Consider the following 24200-nt stretch of genomic DNA (forward strand, 5'->3'; position numbering starts at 1 on the left):
AATACTACATTAAACATATGTAAGATTACCATTTTACATTTAAAAATAACAATAATATGTAAACATACAACATAAAAAATGGAAAATTTACATTAAACATATGTAAGATTACCAAATAATGAATAATGTTTTAAAATAAAAATAATTTCTAATTTAAAATAAAAATAAAAACAAAAATGGTTATTTTCAAATAATGGATGTAATTTACATTATACTATCATTTAACCTAGATGATTTTGATATATCATTATTTTCTATTTCCAGAAAACAATAAATTGTTAAACATCAATATCATCTAGGTTAAGTATACGAACAACACAAATTCAAACATCACAAAAAATATTTACATAACCATTATAATACAATAATTTAATCAAAAAATATAATTAAAAAAATATTAAAAAGAATAGTTATATACTTAATATTTGAAAATAAAAGATATTTTTGCTAAAATTGTACTTACCTGGCCAAGGAGATCGACCATCTTTTTACGGATCGATCGAATGTTGAGCATGTGGTCGATCCGAAAATACTCTGCAGTTTAATAAAATCTCTAAAACATTTATTCCAACGCTCAAAAGATAGTTTTGCTAAATATGATAACTAGATAGCCAATAAAATTACAAAAAAAATATTTAAATAGTAAAAAATATGTTAATTTAACGTTTTAAAATTTAAAAATAAATTTTAATTATGATATGCACTTTAACATTTATATAAATATATATCATAGCCTAAATATAAATAATTTAACAACTTAAATTAGAAAAAATAAAAATCCCGGGCGTAGCCCGGGTTAATCCCTAGTGCATGTGAAAGGCATGCGTCGCCCACCTTTTAGCTTTCACACGATGAGTGCCTTTCCTTGTTCTTTGATCAGACGGCGAAACTCTTTGCCATTACGGCGACCGTCCATTTTATGGTAAAGAAAATATCATTATTTAAATGTGAAACGATCACGATATTTACATTTGGCATAAAATTAGCTGATTGGTCACTTGAATGCTGGGTAGAATTTGCCAATAGAATATTCGGATAAGCTTCGGTTTAGCCCAAAAAAAAAAAAACAGAGTCCTTTGTTTGTATGTACAAAAAGAACAAAAGACTCCATAAAAATCCTATCTTTCCATCTCTGCAATCTCTCTCTCTAATCTATCAACTATGCAAAACCCTTCAACGGCAACAACCCATGAATCAGCATCCTCCGCCTCTGGTTTCTTCACTCGTCTCACCGGTTTTGCCTCCCTAAACCGGTCTCCTTCTTCGAATCCAGATGGGTTTTCTCTCTCAACCTCCAATGCCTTGTTCTTCAACGGCTCAAGGACTTTACCCGCCCGGAGAACGACGCGAAAGGCCCTAGCTTCCCTGAGCTTGAACGCTAAGAGCAGTGCAGGCTCGAGCCTGCGTAGGTTTATAAGTGAATTCAATAGCTTTATTAGGTTTCACTGCGATAAGGTTGTTCCCGAGAGCTTCGCCTCCGTTGGGGTTTCGAGAGATGAGAGTGGGGTTGGGGTGAATGAGACTGATGGGGTTTTGGGGGAGGAGGGTTTGCCGTTGAGTGGTGTGGAAGCTGATGGGCCCAAGAAAGTTTTGATTTTGATGAGTGATACTGGTGGTGGTCACAGAGCTTCTGCTGAAGCTATTAAAGCCGCTTTTAATCAAGAGTTTGGGGATGAGTACCAGGTTCGTGTCTTTTTCAGTTTGTATCTTGTAATAAGATGCTTGCTTGGGTCGTGTAACGAAGATGACTTTATTGTTTGCATCGTGTAAGAATATCACTTTATGAATTTGACATTTGCTTTAGAGTGTCTCAGCTGAAGAGAGTGAAATTGTCTTTGGATTAGATTAGTGTCTTGTGCGTTATATTATGTGGATTGTTTATTGATTTAGTTCAGTACATTTAAGAGTGTTTGCGCAGGTGTTTATTACGGATTTGTGGACAGATCACACGCCCTGGCCATTCAACCAGCTCCCCAGGAGCTATAATTTTCTGGTGAAACACGGAACTCTTTGGAAAATGACTTACTATGGTACGGCTCCACGCGTTATTCACCAGTCAAATTTTGCAGCAACTTCAACTTTTATCGCCAGGTGAGGCTTTAACGTCTATATGCTTTGGTTACTCACTCCTTCAACTAGATGATTTTGCATTATCGTAACGTCTATTTGATAACTTTGTCTTTAAACATACAGGGAAATTGCACAAGGGTTGATGAAATATCAACCAGACATTATAATCAGTGTTCATCCATTGATGCAACACGTCCCACTTCGTGTCCTTAGATCAAAGGGGTTGCTTGATAAAATCGTCTTCACTACTGTTATTACAGACTTGAGTACTTGCCATCCCACATGGTTAGTTTTATAAGTCAAATCGTTCATGCTTTAGAGATTCTATTTCACTTTTGTAAGAAATAAAGTTTACTTGATCCTTGTCTTTGATGTTTAGGTTTCATAAGCTTGTGACAAGATGTTATTGCCCATCAACAGAAGTGGTGAAAAGGGCACAAAAGGCCGGACTTAAGACATCGCAAATCAAAGTCTATGGCCTTCCTGTTCGACCTTCCTTTGTGAAACCAGTTCGTCCAAAGGTTGGTTTTTAGAAAAATCTTTTGTCTTGGCTGTTTCAAACATATCCAAGTTCAATGGTATCTATTTGATAAACCACAGGTTGATTTGAGAAGGGAACTAGGGATGGATGAGAATCTTCCAGCCGTTTTGTTAATGGGAGGAGGAGAAGGAATGGGTCCTATAGAGGCAACAGCAAGAGCTCTTGGAGATGCTTTGTATGACGAGAGTCTTGGTGAAGCAGTTGGTCAGGTTCTTATAATATGTGGACGGAACAAGAAACTGCAAACCAGATTAAGCTCCTTAGATTGGAAAATACCAGTCCAGGTTGCCCTTAAAAACAAAATCAACATTCTTAGGCATTCAATTCAATGCAAGTCACTGAATGGTTTTCTTCTCTGTCACAGGTTAAGGGGTTTATAACAAAGATGGAGGAATGCATGGGTGCATGTGACTGCATCATAACAAAGGTAACCCAAACATAACCAAACCCTGGAACTATATAAGGTGTCGATAGTTGATTTAGTTTCAACGTTGTGTACTCAACCACAACAAGTGACGTTAGACTAACTATTTCTTATTTATGGTGGTGGTGGCTTTCTCTTGTGCAGGCTGGTCCAGGCACTATAGCTGAAGCTATGATAAGAGGGCTACCGATAATCTTAAATGGTTACATCGCTGGTCAAGTAAGTTTCAACTTTTAAAAACATCCCATTTCATATTCACTTCAGGTTTTTGAACTTTGTGGTTATGAATGTGAGAGCAGGAGGCAGGGAATGTGCCGTACGTGGTGGAGAACGGATGTGGGGAATTCTCAAAATCACCAGTAGAGATATCGAAGATTGTAGCGGAATGGTTTGAACCGCGGTCGAGACAGTTGGAGATAATGTCGCAGAATGCGTTGAGGCTGGCTAGACCAGAAGCGGTGTTCAAGATTGTGCAAGACATGCACGAGCTTGTTCGACAGAGGAACCGTCTTCCTCAGCTCTCTTGCACTGCGTAACATATATATTGTAGTAACTCTATTCATTCAAACAATATCTTATTTTGGTTATAGACAAGAGTGTAACGATACCATACCATAATATTTTTTGTTGCCCTTAACTAATGCAAATACTTAAGGCTGATTAATCACTTATGAAACTCATTGATATAATGTTCAAAAGTGCAAACCGAACTAACCGTGTTAACGGAACTTAAATAAACCAAATTTCGTGCAAAACGAACTAACCATAGTAACCCTACCCGCATGCCTAGTTTCAACCTTCTTCTCATTACTGTATCGGCCGTTCACTGAGGTTTATTGAGTGAGCCCCTCTCTATCTAAGCGCTTCATCTTCATCAGGTGAAACCTGTTATCAACGTCTCTTACTTCTCTGGTTTAGTAGCAGAGATGTTGTACTAAACATCTTTCTCAATTATATGTGAATTAATTAATATGTTAAGGTTAAGGCAAGAAGAGTAGTGGCAGAAGATGTTGTAATGTACATTATAGGGTTAGGTTTAGGAGACAAAAGAGACATAACACTGAGAGGACTAGAGGCTGTCAAAAAGTCTAAAAAATATAGATGGAAGCTTACACGTCTCTCTTGTCATTTGGTCTCTCTTCTCATGGTTTTTCAAGTCTTGTAAGTGTCTCAGAGTCCCAGTAATTTAGTTTGGTTTGAGAAACTAACACCAAAGGTTTTCTCCAGCTTCTGTGTTTTCCGGTGAGGTCTCTACCGTCCCTATTCGTAAAGGTTATGGAGGTCTTTTTATCGACTGTCATGTGTTGTGTTCGGAGGATCCGCTTGGTGTTTTCTTCTAGATTTATCAGGTACGTGTCTACTCATATCCGAGCTCCAGAGTCTACGGTTACTTCATTGAGGAGTAGAGTGGGATTCATATCCCTTACCGGATTATTGGTAATGAGGAAAGGATCCGGAGTTGCGCCCACAACTTGGTTGTGTGTCCGATGACCTAGAGCTATTAATCCAATGATTGTACCAACTTTTACTTGAATCCTTGTCTGCTTTGTAACCGTAAGAATGCTTATTTCGGGAAATTTTAATAAAATTAAAATTTCTAGGAAAAAAAAACTAACACCAAAGGAAAAGTTGTTTCGGTTTGTTATTTGTTCGGTCTGGTTCTTGAGATTGGGTTTTGCTCGTAAGATTGTGACCTATTAGTACTTGTATGTTTGTTTCCCCTTAAAACTACGGGAAAATTTAATCTCATAATGTCTTAAGAGGGGTTCGAACTTTGAAGTTGATCTCAGAGAGACCACAATTTTTACAAAACCTAACTTTTCAACAATTCCACTCCAGGTCAATTTAAATTTTAGATGAAAAAAGGAAGACTAAGGAAAAGGCGTGTGCATGCGTGATGCACAAAGGATGACGTAGGGGTTACTTACGTACGAGGCTGGCGAATCATGGACGCATCACTACCATTCAGAAGAGACACGTGCATTAGATATTACGTTTAACCTTTAGTTAGAATTGACTCTTCATCAACTCAAGTCTTTCTTAAAGATAGTATGTAAGGTTGCTCAAAAAAAAAGATAGTATGTAATATATTTCTATGCATACTATATTCATATATGATGGTTTGTTACGTTGTGAAAATTTTCGAGTCAATCAATTGCTTGTTAGCATCTTTTCTGTGGTCATGGTGATCTCTTTTTCCTATAACTCTATAATTCATATATGATGATTTGTTACGTTGTTAAATTTTCCGAGTCAATCAATTTGCTTGTTAGCATCTTCTTGTATGGTCCTAGTGATCTCTATTTCCAATAATTCTATAATTATTTTAAGCATTCGTGCACTATACTCTCATAAGTGCAGTGTGCCGACCCCGTGCTCAGGCTTTTTGGGGCCTAAGGCAGTTTATGAAAAGAAAAAAATTAATTAAAAAAAAAAGAAAAATGATTGAAAAATATAAATACAGTTCATTTTTCTAAGTTATGTTGCAATTTTTTGTTGTTTGAGAAGATATTATTACAACAAAAATTTATCAATCTTTTTTTTTTTTTTTTTTTTTTTGACAGCAAAGAATTTACAGACTCATGTTGACTCTGTAAACCAAATCGGTAACTCCGCATCCATGTGAACGACAAAGGACGATTGTTTCCTAGCACTATATATATTTATCAATCAATATATCATTTTCTGTTTTCTAAAAACTACATTAGAAATATTTTAATATACATATAAATTTACTATAATTTACACCCTATTATATCTACAATGTGTAGTAAAATTCTAATGTGAAATTAAATTTAAAGTATAAAAACGAATAAATGATGCAAACATTGACATAAACTCAAAGAGGAAAATATTTATAAATCATAGAACACATATAAACTAATGTATTTTGAAAAATAGGGGTCTTTAAATTTTGATGAAAAATGGGGCCTGAGGCCACTGCCTTTTTCCATTGCCATAAGCAACATGAGCACAATTGTTAGATAAAGTTATTGCAGATTGATCAAAAAAAAAAGTTATTGCAGATAAGTACGAGTTTAAATCAAATTTGAAGAAAGAAAATGATGATGCTTCTGATAGCTTTTGAATAGTCAGATGTGAAGAGCTAAACAAAAGATATAATCTTAAAGGTTATTGCATCACCAAATTTCAGTAAAATAAAAGGTTATTGCATCATGCTAATGGGCGCAGATTCGTGACGCCATCACGTTGACGTCGTCATGTAGAATTATATCCGAGAGAGAGGGTTTTAGACGGACGACTTAGAATGGTCTTTATAATGTGAGCCTGTGAGGTCTCATTAATCCATTCAGGACCAATAAACCACAAGTACTATCTGATCCTTTTCCGTCCATGAAGACTTATTTAACTAACTTTTCCTTGAGCCCAAACTATTTTCTTCATCAACAATATTATCATAAATGGATGGTTAAGCGGTAAGCCTGACCAATATCTTTGTTGGTTACATGACCAATTCAAAATGAAAGTAATTCTACGATCGAAGGAAAATAAAAACAAACTTATTTGAAACCAGTTACGTTTTGTTTGGAATCAAAAAACCAGTTACGTTTTAAAATTAGTTCTACGATAAAGAAAAAAATATCCCAAGACGATTTTTTTAATAATAATTTCTATGATTCCATCTTTGTCAAGCTACAGCCTACAGGCCATAAATAAAAACTCATGCATATTTAAAAGGTTGAATAATTTTATGGAACAACCAAATCTTTCAGAATCTGCACTGAATAGTGGTTAGTAATTTTTTTGTACCATTGATTCATTGTGTGCTGAAAGAAACGGAATAGTTGAATTAAAATGACACTAAACTATTCACTTTTGAGCAAAAAAAAAACAGGTCGGTGTCGATCCTGTCGGAGCCGCCCAAGGTGGCAACTTGTTCACACCATAAAGCCTCACTCAAGTTGGAAGTCGCGGTCGAGTCCGGTCAAGATTTGTCACCCTTTCCCCGTGTGGGTCCTGCCTCTTTGTCTTTTTCTCCACCAAAATTTCCACGTTTTTGTATTCTCCTCCACCAAATTTTTTATTATTGTCGACTGATATATTTATATATTTTTAAAATTTTTAAGATTAAATCAAAAAAATTTGGTTAAATCTCACAATACATTAGAGCTCTACACGGATGGGATATCTGAATTTTAAAAAAAATATTTGCGATTTACTTTGTATATTACGGATATCTAATTTTCATTTTATTTTGCTTTAGAAAAATATAAATATCCAAAAAATAGATATCTAAAAAATAAATAGATATTTACGGATATTTACGAATACTTACGGATATCTTATTCGTTTAGATTAATACAAATAATCTTAAAAATTTGATACAAATTTGTTTTGTAAACTTTTTTTGCATGGTATATAAAATAAAAATTAAAAGAAATAGTGAATCTACATATTTGGTAAAAAGTTTAAATTTAGTTAACAACTATAATAACACAAAATTTAAGAAAAAGTTATAATTATCATAATTTTTTTTCTCTTTTTTTATATGATACTTTTATATAAGTAATAATGTGAATATAATTTGTCAAATCATATATTAAAATAATAATTATATAATTTTATACATTTAAAACTTTAAATATAATCAAAATATACATGTATTTATATATTGCTAGATTGGAACGGATATCTGCTTTTCAAAATTTTAATATTTATGATTTGTTTCGATTTTAACAGATATTTTGGATTAAGTATTTGCTTTGATTCAAAAATTTACGGATATCCAGAATTTTTGGATCAATCAAAACAAATATGAATCGGATCAAATTTAACGGATAAAATATCGAGTCCTACTATACATCTTCCCATCGATAAACAAATGCCTTTCTCTGAAAAGGAATCAAATTAAGAGAGGGTTCAAAGATGAACGTTATAATATCATAAATATATCTATATTAAATATATGTTCCAAAAAAATATCTGTACTAATATATACAGTTATTGTCTATGTTACATGGAAACGGAAGCGGATACGTGGAAGCGGAAGCGTAAGGAAGCGCAGAAGCGAGATTTTTTAAAATATTAGGAAGCGGATACGTGTTGGAAGCGTATATCTATATATATAATATTAATTTTTAAAAAAAATTAGGACTAAAAATTATATGATTTAAATTTAAAATAAAGCATTCATTCATTTAAAAAAATTTTGAAATGATTTTATATTAAAACTGTAAAAATACACATAAATGAAGTTTACAAAAAATATTATATTAATTAGTTTTAATACTTCATAAATAATTGACACAATATATTTTAATATTTGCTATATCATTAATAAAAAATCTCAATGCATAAAGATAATTTATAGTATTATTTTTAATATTTGTATATTAATAACTCAATATTCATTACTATTGATTTTTTCATTTTATATAGATTAAAACTATGGTTTTATATTTTATTGATATACATTGCATTTTTTTTTAAAAAACGGAAGCGTGATTCCAAAACGGAATCGTAAGCTTCCAACAAGTTTTTAAAGAGAATATTTTAGAAACGTTTTGGAAGCGAGATTCCGCAAGCTTCCACAAGATTCCGATTCCGATTCCGGTTCCGAAGCGGGAAGCGGACATCCGATGAAGCTTCCGTGTAACGTAGGTTATTGTCGTGTATTCTTTTTTTTTTTCCACTGATATTTTATTAAAAGCAAAAAGCTCAACTAAGCCCATTCCAAAAACAAAACATGAGATAACAGGCCCAACAAACGGGCAAGACTGTACAAACCGCTCTGGGCCTAAAGCCTAAAACGAAAACCGGATGAGGAAGGAACTGACAGCTTGCCCACCGCGTGTACAAACGCCCAGCATCCTGAGACACGTGTCAAGGCGAGAGTCAGCCATCTTTCACCGGCACTGCAACGGAGAGGCGACGGACTTCCGCCGTCAGCGGAACTAAAGCCGATGAAGAAAGAAACTCAGACAGAGCCTTCTTCACGGTTAGCCAAATCGCTTCCGGACTAGCCATTTCCAAAAGATTCAATCATCTTCAATCATCCCTCAACCATCGATCTTCCAACATACAAATCAGACATCTTTTATTATTTGAAATAGTCCGAAGATGAATCGACTCATGAATTAAGTGTATTCATTAAGTGTTGTACTCAATCATTTAATTAGTGGATTATTTATTAAATGCTAGAGTTTAAATATTATCTCAACAACTATTGCAATAACACATACAACTTACGAAAAAGTTTCTTATTCGTTTATATTATTAATAAACGAAGGAAATAATAGAAAAAGAATTGCCGACCTCCGAACCAAGAGTCAGTAGGTCAAGCGAGTCAAGGGAAAGTTCGTAACTGTTATACTACTATATCTTTAAAATAAATTTCACCAAACTGAAAAGAATAATTAAAAGGAAACACGAATCCGACCATATTGAAAGTTATGAATGACGTCCAAAACTTTCTTCTGGCGCATGGGACACTGCCGCAGCTATTGTTGATTCTTCTTTACTTGTTTGTTTTTATATAAACTCATTGATCTAGCCAATCACTGTAACCCCATCACCAAAGTCTTTAATGTCTTCGGACTTTATCGAAGACAGCTTTTTAGATTTAGCATCACTTTGCCAACGACTTTCCGAAAACTTTTATTTACTAATTTATTTTCTTAATGTTAATATGCACACATCAGTCTTTCCAGTTTTGTATATATAAAGAAACCATTACTCATTCACTCGGACCACCAACTTACGACCAAAGAAAGCAAATCCAGACTTGGTTTGTGTCTTTAAAACATTAGTAAAATACTTTTTGTAATGGACTGTTCTTCCTTTCTTGACCTCAACACCAACCCTTTCGATCATAATTTCCCCGCAAAACTTCCGGTGAGTTAAGCATGATCTATATCCTTCGTAACATCTTTTTTTTTTAAATTGGCTCCTGGGACTGTTGTAACTAATCATGTTTTTCACATTTTCAGAAGGAGGAGGTCAAGGTTTCGACTTCTTCTGATTTGGAAAGGAAACAGAACGCAAGTGAGTTAAGAGAGGAGCTAAACCGAGTCAACTCAGAGAACAAGAAACTAACAGAGATGTTAGCAGCAGTCTGGGAAAACTACTACGCACTACATCACCATTTGGAGAAGCTTCAGAGTCGAAAAAGCCCTGAAATGGATCAGATCGAGCAACCGACAAAGAGAAGAAAACAAGATTCCTATGAGTTATTAGGATTTGGTAATGGACTCAGTGGTGGAAAAACTGAGAACAGCTCCAGCAACGAAGATCATCATCAGCTTCTTTCATGCAAAAGACCAGTTACTGATAGCTTCAATAAAGCAAATGTTTCAACAGTCTACGTGCCTTCTGATTCTTCCGACACAAGCTTGGTAAGTGTTTTGTCTGAATTTTTGCAATATTCGATATTATTGTCTATGTTTGTTATGGAGGCATAAGAATTAATTAAACAGAGTGTTGTATTACTTTGCAGACAGTAAAAGATGGGTATCAATGGAGGAAATACGGACAAAAGGTTACAAGAGATAACCCCTCGCCTAGAGCTTACTTTAGATGTTCGTTTGCGCCGTCTTGTCCAGTTAAAAAGAAGGTAATTTACAAACATTTAGTTGGTTTTCAATTATAAATGTTCATCTCTGCTTATTCAGAAACTAATGATCTTATGTGGCTTGTGTTGATGTTGATCAGGTGCAACGCAGCGCAGAGGATCCATCCATACTAGTAGCTACATACGAAGGGACGCATAACCACTTAGGTCCAAACGGTTCTGAAGGGGATGTTACAAGCCAAGTTGGATCAAGCACTGTGACTTTGGATCTGGTTCATAGTGGTCAGGGAACGATGCAAGAGGTTCTGGTTCAGCAAATGGCGTCTTCGTTAACGAAAGACTCAAAGTTCACAGCTGCTCTTGCGGCTGCTATATCAGGGAGGTTGATGGAGCAGTCTAGAACATGAAGCTAGTTTCAGTGAATGCTTTTGTTTTGGTTTCTCATACTTAGAGCATCTCCAATGTAAAACTCCATTTTTTCCTCTAAAATGGAGTAAAAGTGAAAATGGAGTAAAATTGCTCCAACCCTACTCCATTTCTTACTCCATAATGGAGTGATGAACAAACAAAAAATAGACTACTCCATTTATAGAGTAAATTTCATTATGGAGTGAGATATGAAGTTGGGTTGGAGCACTCTTTACTCCATATTCACTTTTACTTCATTTTAGAGGAAAAAATGGAGTAGAGATGGAGATGCCCTTAGAAAAATGAATGGCGTTTCTTTTTTTTTTCCTTTTTAAAATATAACTTTTAATTGGGAGAAAAAGATGGAAACTAAATTGTATATAAAAAACTATAAGCAAATTATAAATCATGAACATTCAAGAGAATTTTAATGTCTATTAGTTTTTAAATGGCTTAGACAATGTTATCACAAAAACAATTTGTAAAAATTTGGTCTGCTTATTATTTCACTACAAGAAAACGTAAGTTTAACGAGGATAATTAACGAAGAAAAATAATCCTCGTAAAAGTACGTTGATTTTGCAAGGAAAGTACGTGGAAAAAGAGAAGCATCGTTATTTCGTCGTAAGGTAACGACAAAACAATTTCGTCGTAAAGACGATGTCAATTGACGTGGCTTTTACGAGGAAACACTATTTCCTCGTAAATACCAGGTAAACTTCGCGAGTTCTTTACGACGAAATACTTTAGTGTACTTAACGAGGAAATTTTGAATCCACCAACTTGGTAGGTAGCTCACGTTTTTTTGGCCATCCAATTAATTTTCGTCGTAATTTCACACGAGGCTATATTTTTCACACATATGAGTATGGTAGACAGCGGGCGACCAGTAACTATGGAATATGTGTGAAAGGGGAAATAGATTTCTACGGGATCTTGACGGAGATTATTGAAGTCGAATTTCCAGGGATATTGAAACTGAAATGCGTCCTCTTCAAATGTGAATGGTTCGATCCCGTCGTCAACAGAGGTGTTCGGTCTAACAAATTCGGTGTAGTTGATGTCAACAGTGGACGAAGGTACAACAAATTCGAACCATTCATCTTAGCTTCACAAGCAGACCAAGTTAGCTTCCTTCCATACCCTCGAATGAGAGATTCGGGTATAAATTGGTTAGCTGTGATCAAAGTTACACCTCTAGGAAATCAGTGGAGAAGAACCACCATTGAAAGAAGAACAGATAAATGAAGTCGAGGAACCTGAACAAGAAATTGATGACATCCTTCTCATTGATCCACATAATCACGAGTACGAAGATCTTACCGACGATGCCACAGACGAAGCTGTTGAAGACGAGTTTAATAAAAATGACGATGTTTCTAGTGATGACGAGAATGTTGATGTATCCGATTGATGTATTTGATTTTATGTAGTTTGTTTTATGAATAAGATAATGTGGGAGTTTGATTTATGAATAAGGTAATGTGAAAGTTTATTTTAATTATGAATAAGGACTTGTGGTTTGGGGTTTGGAATATATTATAAATAAGGTTTGAGGTGAAAGAATAGATTGAGGTTCAAGGGTAGATGGGTTTGGGGTTTGGAATATATGAAGTAGAAGATAAGGAAGATGGGGTTTGGGGTTTCAGATTTTAGGGATTTAAACGTAATACTCGTTAATTCCTCGTAAGCCAAAATCGTCGTAAGGTTGTCGTAAGGCCACGGGGAGTTTACGACGAAATTAAAAAAAAATAAAGAAAGCGAGGCACGCTAATTCCACACAAGTTAAAATCGTCGTAAGGTTGTCGTAAGGCCACGAGGAGTTTACGACGAAATTAAAAAAAATAAAGAAAGCGGGGCACGCTAATTCCACGCAAGCCAAAATCGTCGTAAGGTTGTCGTAAGGCCACGAGGAGTTTATGACGAAATTAAAAAAAATAAAGAAAGCGGGGCACGCTAATTCCACGTAAGACTCTCTGAGTGAATGAAAATAAGGAATTGTGGTTTGGAATGAAAATAAAGATAGGGTTTGAAATATATGAAGTAGAAGATAAGGAATATGGGGTTTGGGGTTTGGGGTTTTGGATTTTAGGGATTTAAACGGAATACTCGTTAATTCCTCGTATGTTAACGTCGAACTTACGACGAATTCGTCGTAAATACCACGTAGGAGAGATTCGTCGTAAATACCACGTAAAGTAAATGATGAACGCGGCCCACTTTAATTCCACGTAAGACAGAATCGTCGTAAACACCTCGTAACCAAAATCGTCGTAAACACCTCGTACCGTAAAAATTAGAAAAAAAAAAAGAAAAAAAAAATATACTGGATTTACATGTGGCAAGACTTCCAGCAATTATATTACTTAAGTCTCACCAACATAAATTCTAATATCTTCTTCTCTTCCTTTTTCTCAAATTTTTATAATTTGAATAAGATTTGATTTGAGAGTATGAAGTTAGATAGGGTGTGATTTGGGAGTTTGGGTGTGGGTTGAGAAGGAGAGTTACGGGTATATTTATAGGGAAGCTTTCCTCGGTAATTCCACGTAAGCAAAATCGTCGTAACGTCCTCGTACCTAAAAAACACGGACCTTTGTAATTCCTCGTAACTTCCTCGTATAATAAAACGCAGGCCTTTGTAATCTCTCGCTGTTTCGTCGTAAAAAAAAACACGGGCCTCTGTAATTCGTCGTAAAATTACGAGGAATTTGCGACAGAATGTAATCTTATATATACACCCCGAGCGCTCACTCTTTCTTTCCTCTCTACTTCCTCTCCACTTCCTCCCTGTTTCATTGCAATGGCAAGCCTCTCTAATTCCTCTCTAATTTGGTTAGTTTAGGTAGATTAGGTGGTTAGTATAGGGAATTTAGATAAGTTTACGGATCTTATGTTATTTAGTGTTGATTAGGTGGATAATGTTGGAAAATATACTGTTGACGGAAATTTAAAAAATTAAATTTTTTTCTCAGGTTCGAAAAGGTAGACTTACTGCCCATTACAGAGAGATGTTCGGTGAGCCGGGTAGTCACCAACCGACGACTCACATGCCGAGGCGGATGTAACGGCGAGGAGTGATGAATTCTACCGGGCGATTAACGACCCTTAGTTCTTTTTAATTTCGGTTCTTGTATTATAAATTTAAAACTTATTTATATATAAAATATTTTGGTTTTGATTTTTTTAGAATTTTAATTTTATTAATAATTTTAATAATTTAAATTATTTTTTTAATTATAATTTTTTTTTATTTCTGTAAAATAACGAAACGAAGTAAATTCATAGCTATTTTGCGACTTTTTTACGTGGAAGCTTAACGAGGTTTTTACGAGGAAATGTTTACAAGGAAATGACGTGGAAAATTCACGTGGTCTTTACGAGGAAAGCTATCAAGGTATTTACGTTTACTTTACGAGTATTTACTTTCGAGTTATTTACGTGGCTTTAACGAGGAATGGCTTTCGAGGTATTTACGAGGAAATTTAGCGACGTCCTTACGTGGAAGCTTTACGTGGTCTTTACGACGAAATATTCTTCTTCGCTTTTACGACGAAATTATTTCCTCGCTACGTTACGACGAATTAGCGAGGATATATGCGTTACGACAAACGTATAACGACGAAATAGGTTTCCTCGCTAATTTCTCGTAACACTGCTTTTACGACGAAGTCACGAGGAAAATTGCCCTCGTAAAACTTGTGTTTTCTTGTAGTGTTTGTTTTTAAATCGTTTTATATAACGCATTGAAATCTGTAGAAGTATGTTCTTTGAAATAGTTTAAATTCATTTGAAATAATTTTCAAATGGTTGGAGAAGATTCCTAATTAACAAACATTCAAATAACAAATAATCAAAGTTTCCCTCCTTATTTCTCTATCATCTCTGCAACTCTCGTGATTCTCATTTATTTCCTTTCCCCATCTGTTCATCGTTCCCTGTTCCCACCATTATCAATGTCAACCCAACCTCGGTCCCTCCAGCCACCAAACCTTCTTCCTTTTTAAATCTCCTCTCCTATCTCAAACCTCAAAACCCATGATTTGAAATCAATGGAAGGCCATGGACGACACTCGCGGAGGAGAAAGGGAGATGGTTGCATAGTCGTCCAGTGTTACACGCCTAGGAGGGTCGTGTCTCGGTTGCTTTCTGGCCTCCGAAGTTCCAAAGGAAAGAGAGTGGTACAAGATGAAGAAGATAATATTGGAGGGCACCATTTGGCTTCCTTGAGGTGTTCAACTAAACGCATCAACGATAGTAAGCCGTTGGATGAGAAGCCAGAGACTCCTAGATTTGGTGAGAACTTTGTATTTTCTCCTTTCCTACAGTTTGAAATGGCTTAATGTTCTATGATAAGTTGATGATAGTAAATTACACAAATATGTTTATGAAGTATTATTACTCATACAAAATAAGTTACAATCTTCATTAGTTTATATTATGAACAATCTAACCTAATTTTCTAAACCATATAAAATATTATATTAAAAATATTAACCTTTGAATCTTAAATATTCTTCTCAATTCTTCTAGATTCATCTAATTAACCATAACATTAAGCAGTAGGATTGTCTTAAGAACTTACATCATAATTTATGAAGTTTTATTTATCATTGTGCAGAATCACAAAGCAGAGAAACACCTTTGGAAATGGGGATAGGCTCTTTCTTGCTGTATCTTGTTGTTGCAAGTAAAACTGAGCTAGACAAAATGACAAACCTGAGAACGCAAATGGAGACGCTTCTTCTAAACGCCAAAGAAGAATTGCACAAGAATGATGCATATCCAAAAGAGACAAGGGGTAACCAGTTTTCTCCTCAAGTCATTTCGGATCTGGCTTCATCCATTTTCGCAGGGTCATCAACAAGTGGTCTTCAAGAGGAGAACTCTGAACATGAGGTCTCAAAACCAGAGGATAGACATACAAAGGATCAGATACAAAGGCAACACAAACTTAAAGTATCACACAAACCACCTTTTTATCTTTTTTATATTGGCTATGAACAGGCTCTTGATGTGACTCAAACTATTATTTTTTGGGTGTTTGTAGGACAACGAGAACCATGTACCAGAGATGGTGACAGATGAAAGATATGGAGTCTGTCCGTATGAACTTGAGAAGAAGCTGCATGAACTACTAGAGGCAAGGCAACAAGATGAGTTACTAAAGCTAGAGACTGCTCTGAGTCGTGTTGAGCGCAGACTACAGGAGAAAGAAACCGAGGTTTCATGGTGGAAAGACGCAGCCCGTCTGCTTGCTCAGCGTGTTCCTGAATCTTCTCGAGCTGGACTAGAATGGTGCAACTCGGAATCTTCTTCCATAACATGTTCGGAAGACTCTGGTCCAGTTTCACCTAGATGATTTTCTATAAGAGAAAATGTCTAGCTTTGCTGTTACAGCTTTAGTGTTTGTGTGAAGTTTGCTTACTGTCTCTGTTCCGTACATGTCATACATACCACTTAAAATCACTATCCGAGGTAGTATAATTGCAATGTATCTCTATCCAATCAAAGCTCCTTTATAAATTCTACACTGCATTTTAAAAATTATAATGGTTCTCTCTCACAGAAGAATAAACAAAAACTATCACAACACAGTTACAAACTTGGGTCACTCCTAATTAAGAAGATAGAGGTTGACAGAAAAGGATATTGCAGGGATCTCATTTGAGTGGTGTTGACTGGTAAAAAATCTTTATTGCAGGCAATGACTCCTACTCTGATTACTAAAATGAGCTTTGATTGGAAAATTTTCATTTATATAGAGAACTATTGTTGATTTGAGATTGTGACTTAAAAAATGAGATAAAAATAATTTTTATGGATAGATAAATATTCTTTTAAAAAATTTCTCCAATAGGTTGCATTTTTAAAATAAGTAATAACTTTTACAAAAATTGCTATTTATCTAAAAATAAGCAGGTTACTATTTTAGATTTGGGTTTATGAATTAGAAATTATGATAACAAGAATATTTGTTGATAGTTGAGTGTTCTTTAAGAACTTTTCATTAATACTAGAGATTTTACCGCGCTACGCGCGGTTTGTTTGTCTATAAACATTAGAACCTTAGATTTTTTAAATAAAATTTAAGTTTTTTTTAATATTATATCATTTATTTGTTTTGATATATTTTTTTGTTTGAAATATCATTAATTTATGTTAACATATTAAATGTCTCTATTAATCTTTTCTTAACCATGTTTAATTTTTTTTTAAATTTAAAATACTCTACATTTAATAAAATAAAAAAATTCTATCATCTTATGTATATAATATATTTTCTTATATATCGTCTGATTGATTTTGAATTATTTTTTGAAGTATAGGTAAATAAATTTTATTTCATATAAATATATAATTTTATAAATGTGTAATAATTTTGAATACTTAAATCTGTAAATTTTGATAACCAATAAAATGATTCAGCAATCCTTTAAGTTTTGAAGCCATAATTTATTTTCAATATTAAATTTTTTGGTATTTATTATTTTTTAAATAATTATTTGCTATAAAAATGTGAAATATGTAGTAGATTTCAATATGAACAATTCTGTATTTAGTTACTACATAAAAGGATATTGAGAACCATTAACATATTCAGAGATGATCACTTATTTAACTAATTTTAAAAATTATCTCTTAACGTTAAAAATTCTTAGGTGTTGAGTTTCAGGATAGAATCTTGTTAACATATTCTCTATCTGTTAGAAAAAAATCAGAGACGTGTATGAAATCGGAAGCATAATATTGAAATATGGACACTTATCTCTTCATCAATCATCAGCATCTCAAGGCCGAGAATGATGTCTCCTTTGGAATTATTGTGAGCTTTCCATAAATAGATTAGCTTAAAAAGCAACTGGGAATCTCCACTGATGAAACCTTACTGAAGAAAAATGGAGAATGAATTTGGGTGGTGGTGACTGCCGTTTGATTTACCATAAAGCTAGGAATGGATTTGAGGATCTGAGCAATAGGTTTTTGGCTTGAGGAAGCATCGTTATGATTGAGTAAGAGGAAGGATGTTGAGAGTTAGACGCCGATTTATCTGGAGGAGTAATTAAGTAGCTTTAATTCGTCGTTATAGCCGTCGCAAGCGTTATACGGAAGAGATAGGAAGACAGTGAATTCTGGAATGTCTTCTGTAGACGTCATAACAAAATTATGTTGGAGTAAGAAGATGGCAAAAAAAATGGGTCATTAAAGTTAAAGGGCCTATTACGCAGCACAAATTCGTGGTCCAACAACTTAACATCCATGATGACATGGACAAATGATTGGTTGCGAATTTTTTCGCTGACATGGACAGCTTAAGAGGACTTCATATTCTCCTTTTAATAGTGTAAGATTCATGTTTTCTTTTTGAGAAAGGATATTAATATACATGTTTGTTAGAATCTTATATGTATTATTATATATGAAAATAACGCTAACCATGTTATTAGAATAATTTAATAGATTTTTTTTGAAATAAATATTACTGGTTAACTTATAAAATATAATCCTTACAATAATTTTATTATACATTAGTATATATAGAATAATATTGATTGTATTTTTGTTATTGAATACAATTATTTCTTTTGCTTATTTTATATTTATAGATTTTATTTTTATACTCATATTTACATTATAATGATTTAGCATACGTATAGATGTAGATGATGAAGACGTTTATCACCGAGGTTATATTTATTTATAAAGTAAATTCTTATCAGAAAATATAGGGTTCGAACCCCCATCCCATCGCAATTATAATTTTAGTCAAAATTTCAAATATTTTTGGCTTAAATAAAGATTTGTACTATCCAACCACTCGTGTTTCCATATATATATGTTTTCCTCATCTCATCCGGTTAATATATATTTTTATTTTTGGGCATATATTTCAATGAGTGTATTTAGCCTAATGGTAGAGAAGCATCCGCATTAGTTCTTATATAGGGGTTCGAATCTCAAAAAAACCCGTTTTTATTTTTTACAACAAACCATTTCCTTAGCTTATATAAAAAGTTATATAATTTAGTCATTTATATATGTGCAATGAGTGTCTGTAGCCTACTGGAAGAGTAACATCCGCATTAGCTCTTATATAGGGTTCGAACACTAAAAAACCCGTTTTTATTCTTAAAAACATACCATTTTCTTAGCTCATATAAACAGTTATATCTTTTAGTCATTTATATATTTGCAATGAGTGTCTTTGGCCTACTGGAAGAGTAGCATCCGCATTAGCTCTTATACAGGGTTCGAATCTCAGTCATCCCGTTTGTAATTATTTTTAAAAAAATTCATTTTATTGTATTATCTAAGAAGTTATTGTATTTAGTTATGCATATATCTACAAAGAGTGACATTAGCCCAATGGTAGAGTAGTATCCGCATTAGCTACTCTACTTGCAGGGTTCGAATCTCAGTTAACCCGTTTTTAAATTTTTTTAAAGAATATCAAATTTTATTGGCTTACTTACAGCAGGTTATTGCATTTAATCATCCATGCTTATTCACACAAATCGTTTTATTATTGTATTTGTTTTGTGTAAAATAACTTATTCCCAAACAATGATAAGCTAATTATGTACACAGATACTTCTCTACTATACTTAAATAGAAATCGGAATCTAAAATTCCTGAATCAGTTTATCATCATCCAGATTATGTGGTAAATATATATATAGATAACACCATTTCATTGATCAAATTGTATAACATAGAAAATATTAATAGTTTATGTTATTAAAAAGAGATAATAACCAATGGTTGGTATAATGTTGCAGAGGAAACCAAAGATAAAAAGGATGTCTCAAACAAAAAAAAAAAAAGGAAAACACACAAAAAAAAAGAAGAAGCAAATGAAGTCAAGGCTACTTCATTAGCCACATTTGGCACGCTTCACACCCTCAGACTCTATCTCATCAGCACCCCTTTTTCCAAACTCAGCTGCATTACCTACTCCTTCCGCATCACCTATTACATCAACATCCCCTTCTAAATTGTCCTCAGGTCCTGCGGCATCGGGTGGGAGCACCTTTGTCACAGTCAGAGTCTGAGTCTTAGCGTCCAGATTGTGTTTCGATACCTTCACAATGAACTTTCGCGTCTGTCCAATAGTATCAATCATAGCCTGAGGAACTGGGACCTTATGATCGCCTTCAATATTGTCATTGACCTAACACATAGTAAGACATATTCAGAACATTCTTTAAACTACTCTTGCAATAACACATTATTGTCATTGATCTCACAAATTTCTAATTACCTGATAGTATTTCTCAACCAACTCGCTTGCTTTCTTTCCAGTCAACTCCTCACCGGCATCACCGAGGACAACAAACACGGCTTGATCATTGTTGTCATACACAGAGAGCCTCGTCAAGTACCTAGTAAAGATAAGTGTCAACAACCATTACGTTCAAGAATGTGTAAAAACTTTACATAAACCACTTACTGCGCCACACCAACAATCTCACTCTTCCCGCATTTCTTACACATTAACGTTGTGGGCCCTTTGGTTGCTTTGGTATGGCACACACCGCAACCTATATAGTACCAGCCAGACCCGTGCACAACATCATCAATAGTTGCTGTGCACTCAAACCAAGCAACCTGAAATAATACTCAAAATTCAATGCGAAATCTAATATCCTAGTAGATGTATCAAATATTGCAGATATAATACCTTAGAGGACGCCTGGTTCATATAAGCAAAAAGTTCTCCCAATGTCGCTGGCTCAGGCTTGGTAATCACCTCTGCATTAACCCTACTGGCAACGTCCAAATTAGAGTTCAACCTGAACAACACGCCAACACAGACATTACAATATGAATTAAGGTAATCGCATTTGGAAACATGAAACTAAACCTTACCAGCTGAGGTAGGAGAGTGTTTCTTGGATATCACTATCCATAAATACACGTGAGGACGCCATTGCCGATAGAGACAGAACACCTATACGGAAAGAATGCAATGACACAGTAGCAACTTATATAAATAAAGTTAATGCCTTAGCAATAGCAACACAAACCTCCAAACCGTTTCGGGTTTAAAGTGGTGACCAAAATAACACGGGCAGTGCCTCTAGATGCTTTAAACTTATCAATGAACTCAAAGGCCGCCTTGTCCCAGAGGTACAACTTCATCACAGGATCGCTGCAACAACAAAAATCGTGTATTATACAATTACGAATATAGTTTTTTGTTAATAATTACGAATTTATAATTTTTAGGTAATAATTGCAATCACGAAGATATAAAAACATAATAACTTACTCATGTGTCTGGACGTGAAGCTCAACTCGCCGAGACACAGCTATCTCACCTTCATCAAGCAATATGCTGTCAGTGGGAACCTTCCCATTCACAAGCTTGATATGGCCAATATAATCTGCAAGTGAAGACATCAAACTAATCAAATGTTATGATACAAACCAAGTTCAGAATAAACTATTATCCGGTAAGTACGGTGAATCGGGTTAATGAAGCGTAACTTACCATAAAGATCACCTTTCAAGTCGGAAGCACCATCGAACTCCCTGAATCCATGAATACGGATCCGATCCTCAGGGAAACAGATTGAGCTGTCCTCGAGAGCAGTTAGAGCAGAGTTCCATGAGAAGCTAATAGTGACATCCGAGTCAGCAATCCGGTACACTGTCTTGCTCTTTGATCCGTAAAACTTGTTGAGCCGGTACGTACAACCAGCTTTCATGTGAGGCAGATAGGTCTCAATCCTTCCATAAGGGATGAAACCTTGGATTACACTCGCCTGATGCAAAAAATAAAATTATCAGTTAAACATATGTTCAGTGAAAATCAAAATTGTTTAAAATATCTAAAACAAATAAATCAGTGAAACCAAAAATATTTTAAACATTTAACCCGTGATGGAAAGTAATCAGACAACAGATAATCATAAATTCACGATTCAAAATACTTTGTGTCGAAACAATTATAATGTCATTAGTCGATCAATCAAAGCGATGAACAGTAATCAGACAATACGGTAGAAAGTAATTATTAGATGCCAAAATATGATGTGGTACCTCTTCATCGATGAGAAGCATTTCGATGCCGATAAGAACCTTCGTCTGAACGTTCCAAGCTTCCCAAAAATGGATCAGTCGAAACCGTATCTCGTCTTGATGTGGCCCGAATTTCACGTCTTTGAAGGTTATAACCTTCCCTACGTCGTCGCTGACGATTGATTTGCCCTTGTCGATTGCTGAGACAGATGGTCTCCCTCTAACCCCGATAACGGGGCCGGAGGAACCACCAGTCCTGCCGTGTGTTCTGATCGGCATCTGGGTTACAGCAGTCGTACCTCTGGATTTCACCGGTTTATCAACGCCGGATGTTATGCCGGACTGAGGGCCGGATTTGCTCGTACCCTTTGAATCGGCCATTCCACATCTAGATTTCGTCGGACCGTTATCGCCGGAAGAGACACCGGATTGAGAGATGGGATTGACGGAATCGGAGGGGATCGCCGTCTCGCCTGTCATTTTCTCTGAGTCAGAAACGCCGGACACCTTCATCGCAAGTAGCAGTTGAAAGGATAGAACAGTTCTAGATCCAAAAAAAAATACACAGATTAAGAGATCTATATAGAACCGCGGACGGAGAAAGCGATAACGATCCATTAATGAGATTAAAACTCAGAAGAGTGGGGAGTAAATTTAATGTCCGCGATAAAGATCTGCGAAACGTAGTGAACGGAGAAGACGAAGAGAAATGGGATCGGCAGATCAAAAAAGAGAAGAGAGGGGAATCGATAATCGACCAGGAAGCTTCACCGGGTCATGGACTATCCGGGCTTCCGGATTTCGAACATTATCGGGCCGAGATTTCGAACATTATCGGGCCGAGATTTCGAACATTTGACGCGAGGCCCAAATGAAATGTGATGCGCGTCCGACGTGGCCAAACGGGGCTCTCCTATTGGCTGATTATTTCTGAGGATGTGGAGGCATGAGGGGAGCCCTTATTCCCCTTTTAGTATTGTATTGATGTTGCATTTTCAATTTTTTTTCTTCAAAACTTGCTATTTTGGAAAGTTTTTTTTATAGAGAATTATTTTAGATTTGGATTATGACATAGAAATTAGGATAACAAGAACATTTTTTTGATAGATGAGTATTCTTTCAAAAAAATTCATCAATAGATTGCATTTTTAAAAAATTTCTTACAAAACCTGTTTATTTTGGAAATTTTTCATTTTTATAGAGAACTATTTTAGATTTGGTATTGTGACTTAGAAATTAAGATAACAAGATTTTTTATTATTAATAGATGAGTATTAAAATATCATCAATATGTTGCATTTTTAAAATACTTTTTACAAAAACTGGTGTTTTTGGAAAGTTTTCTTTTTAAAAACACCAGTTTTTGTAAAAAAGTATTTTAAAAATGCAACATATTGATGATATTTTAATACTGATCTATTAATAAAAAAAAATATTGTTATCCTAATTTCTAAGTTAAAATCTTGTTATTCTGTTCATATTTTTTAAGAAAACTATTGTAGATTTGGGACTGTGACTTAATAATTATGATAATAAAGAATTTTTGTTTATAGATGAGTATTCTTTCAGAATTTTTCATCAATAGGTTGCATTTTTAAAATATTTTTTTTCAAAAACTGCTATTTTTGGAAAGTTTTTTTTTAAATTGAACTATTTTATATTTGGAATTGTGACTTAAAAATTATGATAATAAGAAAATTTGTTGATAGATGAGGATTCTTTCAGATTTTTTTATCAATATGTTGTATTTTTTAATATTTTTTTACAAAAACTATTGTTTTTGAAAAGTTTTCATTTTTATAGAATTTTTTTGTAGATTTGAGATTGTAACTTCGAAATTAAGATAACAAGAATTTTGTTGATATCACTTATATATTAAAAAAGAATCATTACAATATTTGAGGTAACCACGTCTCATCACCATAATGATTTTTAGAATCTTTAGAGAAATAGGTTTGTCCATTTAAATATATAATAATTTTTTTTATTAAACTAACCATAAATTAATTATCAATGTTTTTAATTCTTTCCTTAAATAAAAATTACAGAATTACCTAAATAATCACATTAACCATATAATAAAATTTTAGACTTTTTCGTATATGTTATATTTTGAACTTTCTAAAAAGTCTCACATTGAAATTTTTAAGATCCATGATTTGATTTTTTTTATGACAAGATACAAATTATTACAAAATCAT

The 24200-nt window shown here is 34.3% G+C and overlaps 4 protein-coding genes across 6 annotated transcripts; 3 read left to right on the forward strand and 1 right to left on the reverse strand.

Annotated features, from left to right (window-relative positions):
• The first annotated feature begins 1018 nt into the window (after window positions 1-1018).
• Window positions 1019-3702, forward strand: LOC103862083 (monogalactosyldiacylglycerol synthase 1, chloroplastic). Of its 2 annotated transcripts, none has more exons than XM_009139787.3 (8): window positions 1019-1683; window positions 1919-2091; window positions 2194-2355; window positions 2450-2591; window positions 2671-2895; window positions 2976-3038; window positions 3180-3254; window positions 3335-3702. In XM_009139787.3, exons 1-8 carry the CDS (start codon window positions 1162-1164, stop codon window positions 3569-3571), a joined length of 1599 nt encoding a protein of 532 aa, XP_009138035.2. In that variant the 5' UTR covers window positions 1019-1161; the 3' UTR covers window positions 3572-3702. The 2 variants fall into 2 exon arrangements, with proteins under 2 accessions (XP_009138035.2, XP_018513417.1); XM_018657901.2 differs by having other exon boundaries at window positions 1440-1683; window positions 1906-2091.
• Window positions 3703-9263: 5561 nt separating this feature from the next.
• WRKY1 (WRKY transcription factor 18-like) lies at window positions 9264-11399 on the forward strand. Of its 2 annotated transcripts, XM_033286080.1 has the most exons (5): window positions 9264-9890; window positions 9986-10390; window positions 10492-10608; window positions 10707-11011; window positions 11267-11399. In XM_033286080.1, the coding sequence occupies exons 1-4, from the start codon at window positions 9822-9824 to the stop codon at window positions 10971-10973; spliced, it is 858 nt and encodes a 285-aa protein (XP_033141971.1). In that variant the 5' UTR covers window positions 9264-9821; the 3' UTR covers window positions 10974-11011; window positions 11267-11399.
• Window positions 11400-14839: 3440 nt separating this feature from the next.
• LOC103862085 (protein POLAR LOCALIZATION DURING ASYMMETRIC DIVISION AND REDISTRIBUTION) lies at window positions 14840-16524 on the forward strand. Its single transcript, XM_009139790.2, has 3 exons — window positions 14840-15270; window positions 15596-15933; window positions 16025-16524. The coding sequence occupies exons 1-3, from the start codon at window positions 15027-15029 to the stop codon at window positions 16334-16336; spliced, it is 894 nt and encodes a 297-aa protein (XP_009138038.1). The 5' UTR covers window positions 14840-15026; the 3' UTR covers window positions 16337-16524.
• Window positions 16525-17027: 503 nt separating this feature from the next.
• LOC103830039 (replication protein A 70 kDa DNA-binding subunit E-like) lies at window positions 17028-24131 on the reverse strand. Its single transcript, XM_009105738.3, has 9 exons — window positions 22021-24131; window positions 21470-21743; window positions 21248-21362; window positions 21003-21127; window positions 20845-20926; window positions 20657-20768; window positions 20426-20583; window positions 20237-20357; window positions 17028-20146 (listed from the first exon to the last, which is right to left on the reverse strand). The coding sequence occupies exons 1-9, from the start codon at window positions 22615-22617 to the stop codon at window positions 19850-19852; spliced, it is 1881 nt and encodes a 626-aa protein (XP_009103986.1). The 5' UTR covers window positions 22618-24131; the 3' UTR covers window positions 17028-19849.
• Window positions 24132-24200: the final 69 nt, after the last annotated feature.

This window comes from Brassica rapa, chromosome A03, assembly GCF_000309985.2.
Source record: "Brassica rapa cultivar Chiifu-401-42 chromosome A03, CAAS_Brap_v3.01, whole genome shotgun sequence".
Lineage (NCBI taxonomy): Eukaryota > Viridiplantae > Streptophyta > Magnoliopsida > Brassicales > Brassicaceae > Brassica > Brassica rapa.

Excerpts from the sequence above, each read along its gene's own strand:
- LOC103862083 (XM_009139787.3), top strand. The coding sequence starts at position 1,162 with ATGCAAAACCCTTCAACGGCAACAACCCATGAATCAGCATCCTCCGCC. Across the intron at positions 2,356-2,449 it reads AGTACTTGCCATCCCACATG|GTTTCATAAGCTTGTGACAA; the intron begins GTTAGTTTTATA and ends TTTGATGTTTAG. Across the intron at positions 2,896-2,975 it reads ATTGGAAAATACCAGTCCAG|GTTAAGGGGTTTATAACAAA; the intron begins GTTGCCCTTAAA and ends TCTCTGTCACAG.
- WRKY1 (XM_033286080.1), top strand. The coding sequence starts at position 9,822 with ATGGACTGTTCTTCCTTTCTTGACCTCAACACCAACCCTTTCGATCAT. Across the intron at positions 9,891-9,985 it reads ATTTCCCCGCAAAACTTCCG|AAGGAGGAGGTCAAGGTTTC; the intron begins GTGAGTTAAGCA and ends TCACATTTTCAG. Across the intron at positions 10,609-10,706 it reads CTTGTCCAGTTAAAAAGAAG|GTGCAACGCAGCGCAGAGGA; the intron begins GTAATTTACAAA and ends GATGTTGATCAG.
- LOC103862085 (XM_009139790.2), top strand. The coding sequence starts at position 15,027 with ATGGAAGGCCATGGACGACACTCGCGGAGGAGAAAGGGAGATGGTTGC. Across the intron at positions 15,271-15,595 it reads GCCAGAGACTCCTAGATTTG|AATCACAAAGCAGAGAAACA; the intron begins GTGAGAACTTTG and ends ATCATTGTGCAG. Across the intron at positions 15,934-16,024 it reads AAAGGCAACACAAACTTAAA|GACAACGAGAACCATGTACC; the intron begins GTATCACACAAA and ends GGGTGTTTGTAG.
- LOC103830039 (XM_009105738.3), bottom strand. The coding sequence starts at position 22,617 with ATGGATCGTTATCGCTTTCTCCGTCCGCGGTTCTATATAGATCTCTTA. Across the intron at positions 20,769-20,844 it reads ACACTCTCCTACCTCAGCTG|GTTGAACTCTAATTTGGACG; the intron begins GTAAGGTTTAGT and ends CGTGTTGTTCAG. Across the intron at positions 20,147-20,236 it reads TGGTTGAGAAATACTATCAG|GTCAATGACAATATTGAAGG; the intron begins GTAATTAGAAAT and ends ACTATGTGTTAG.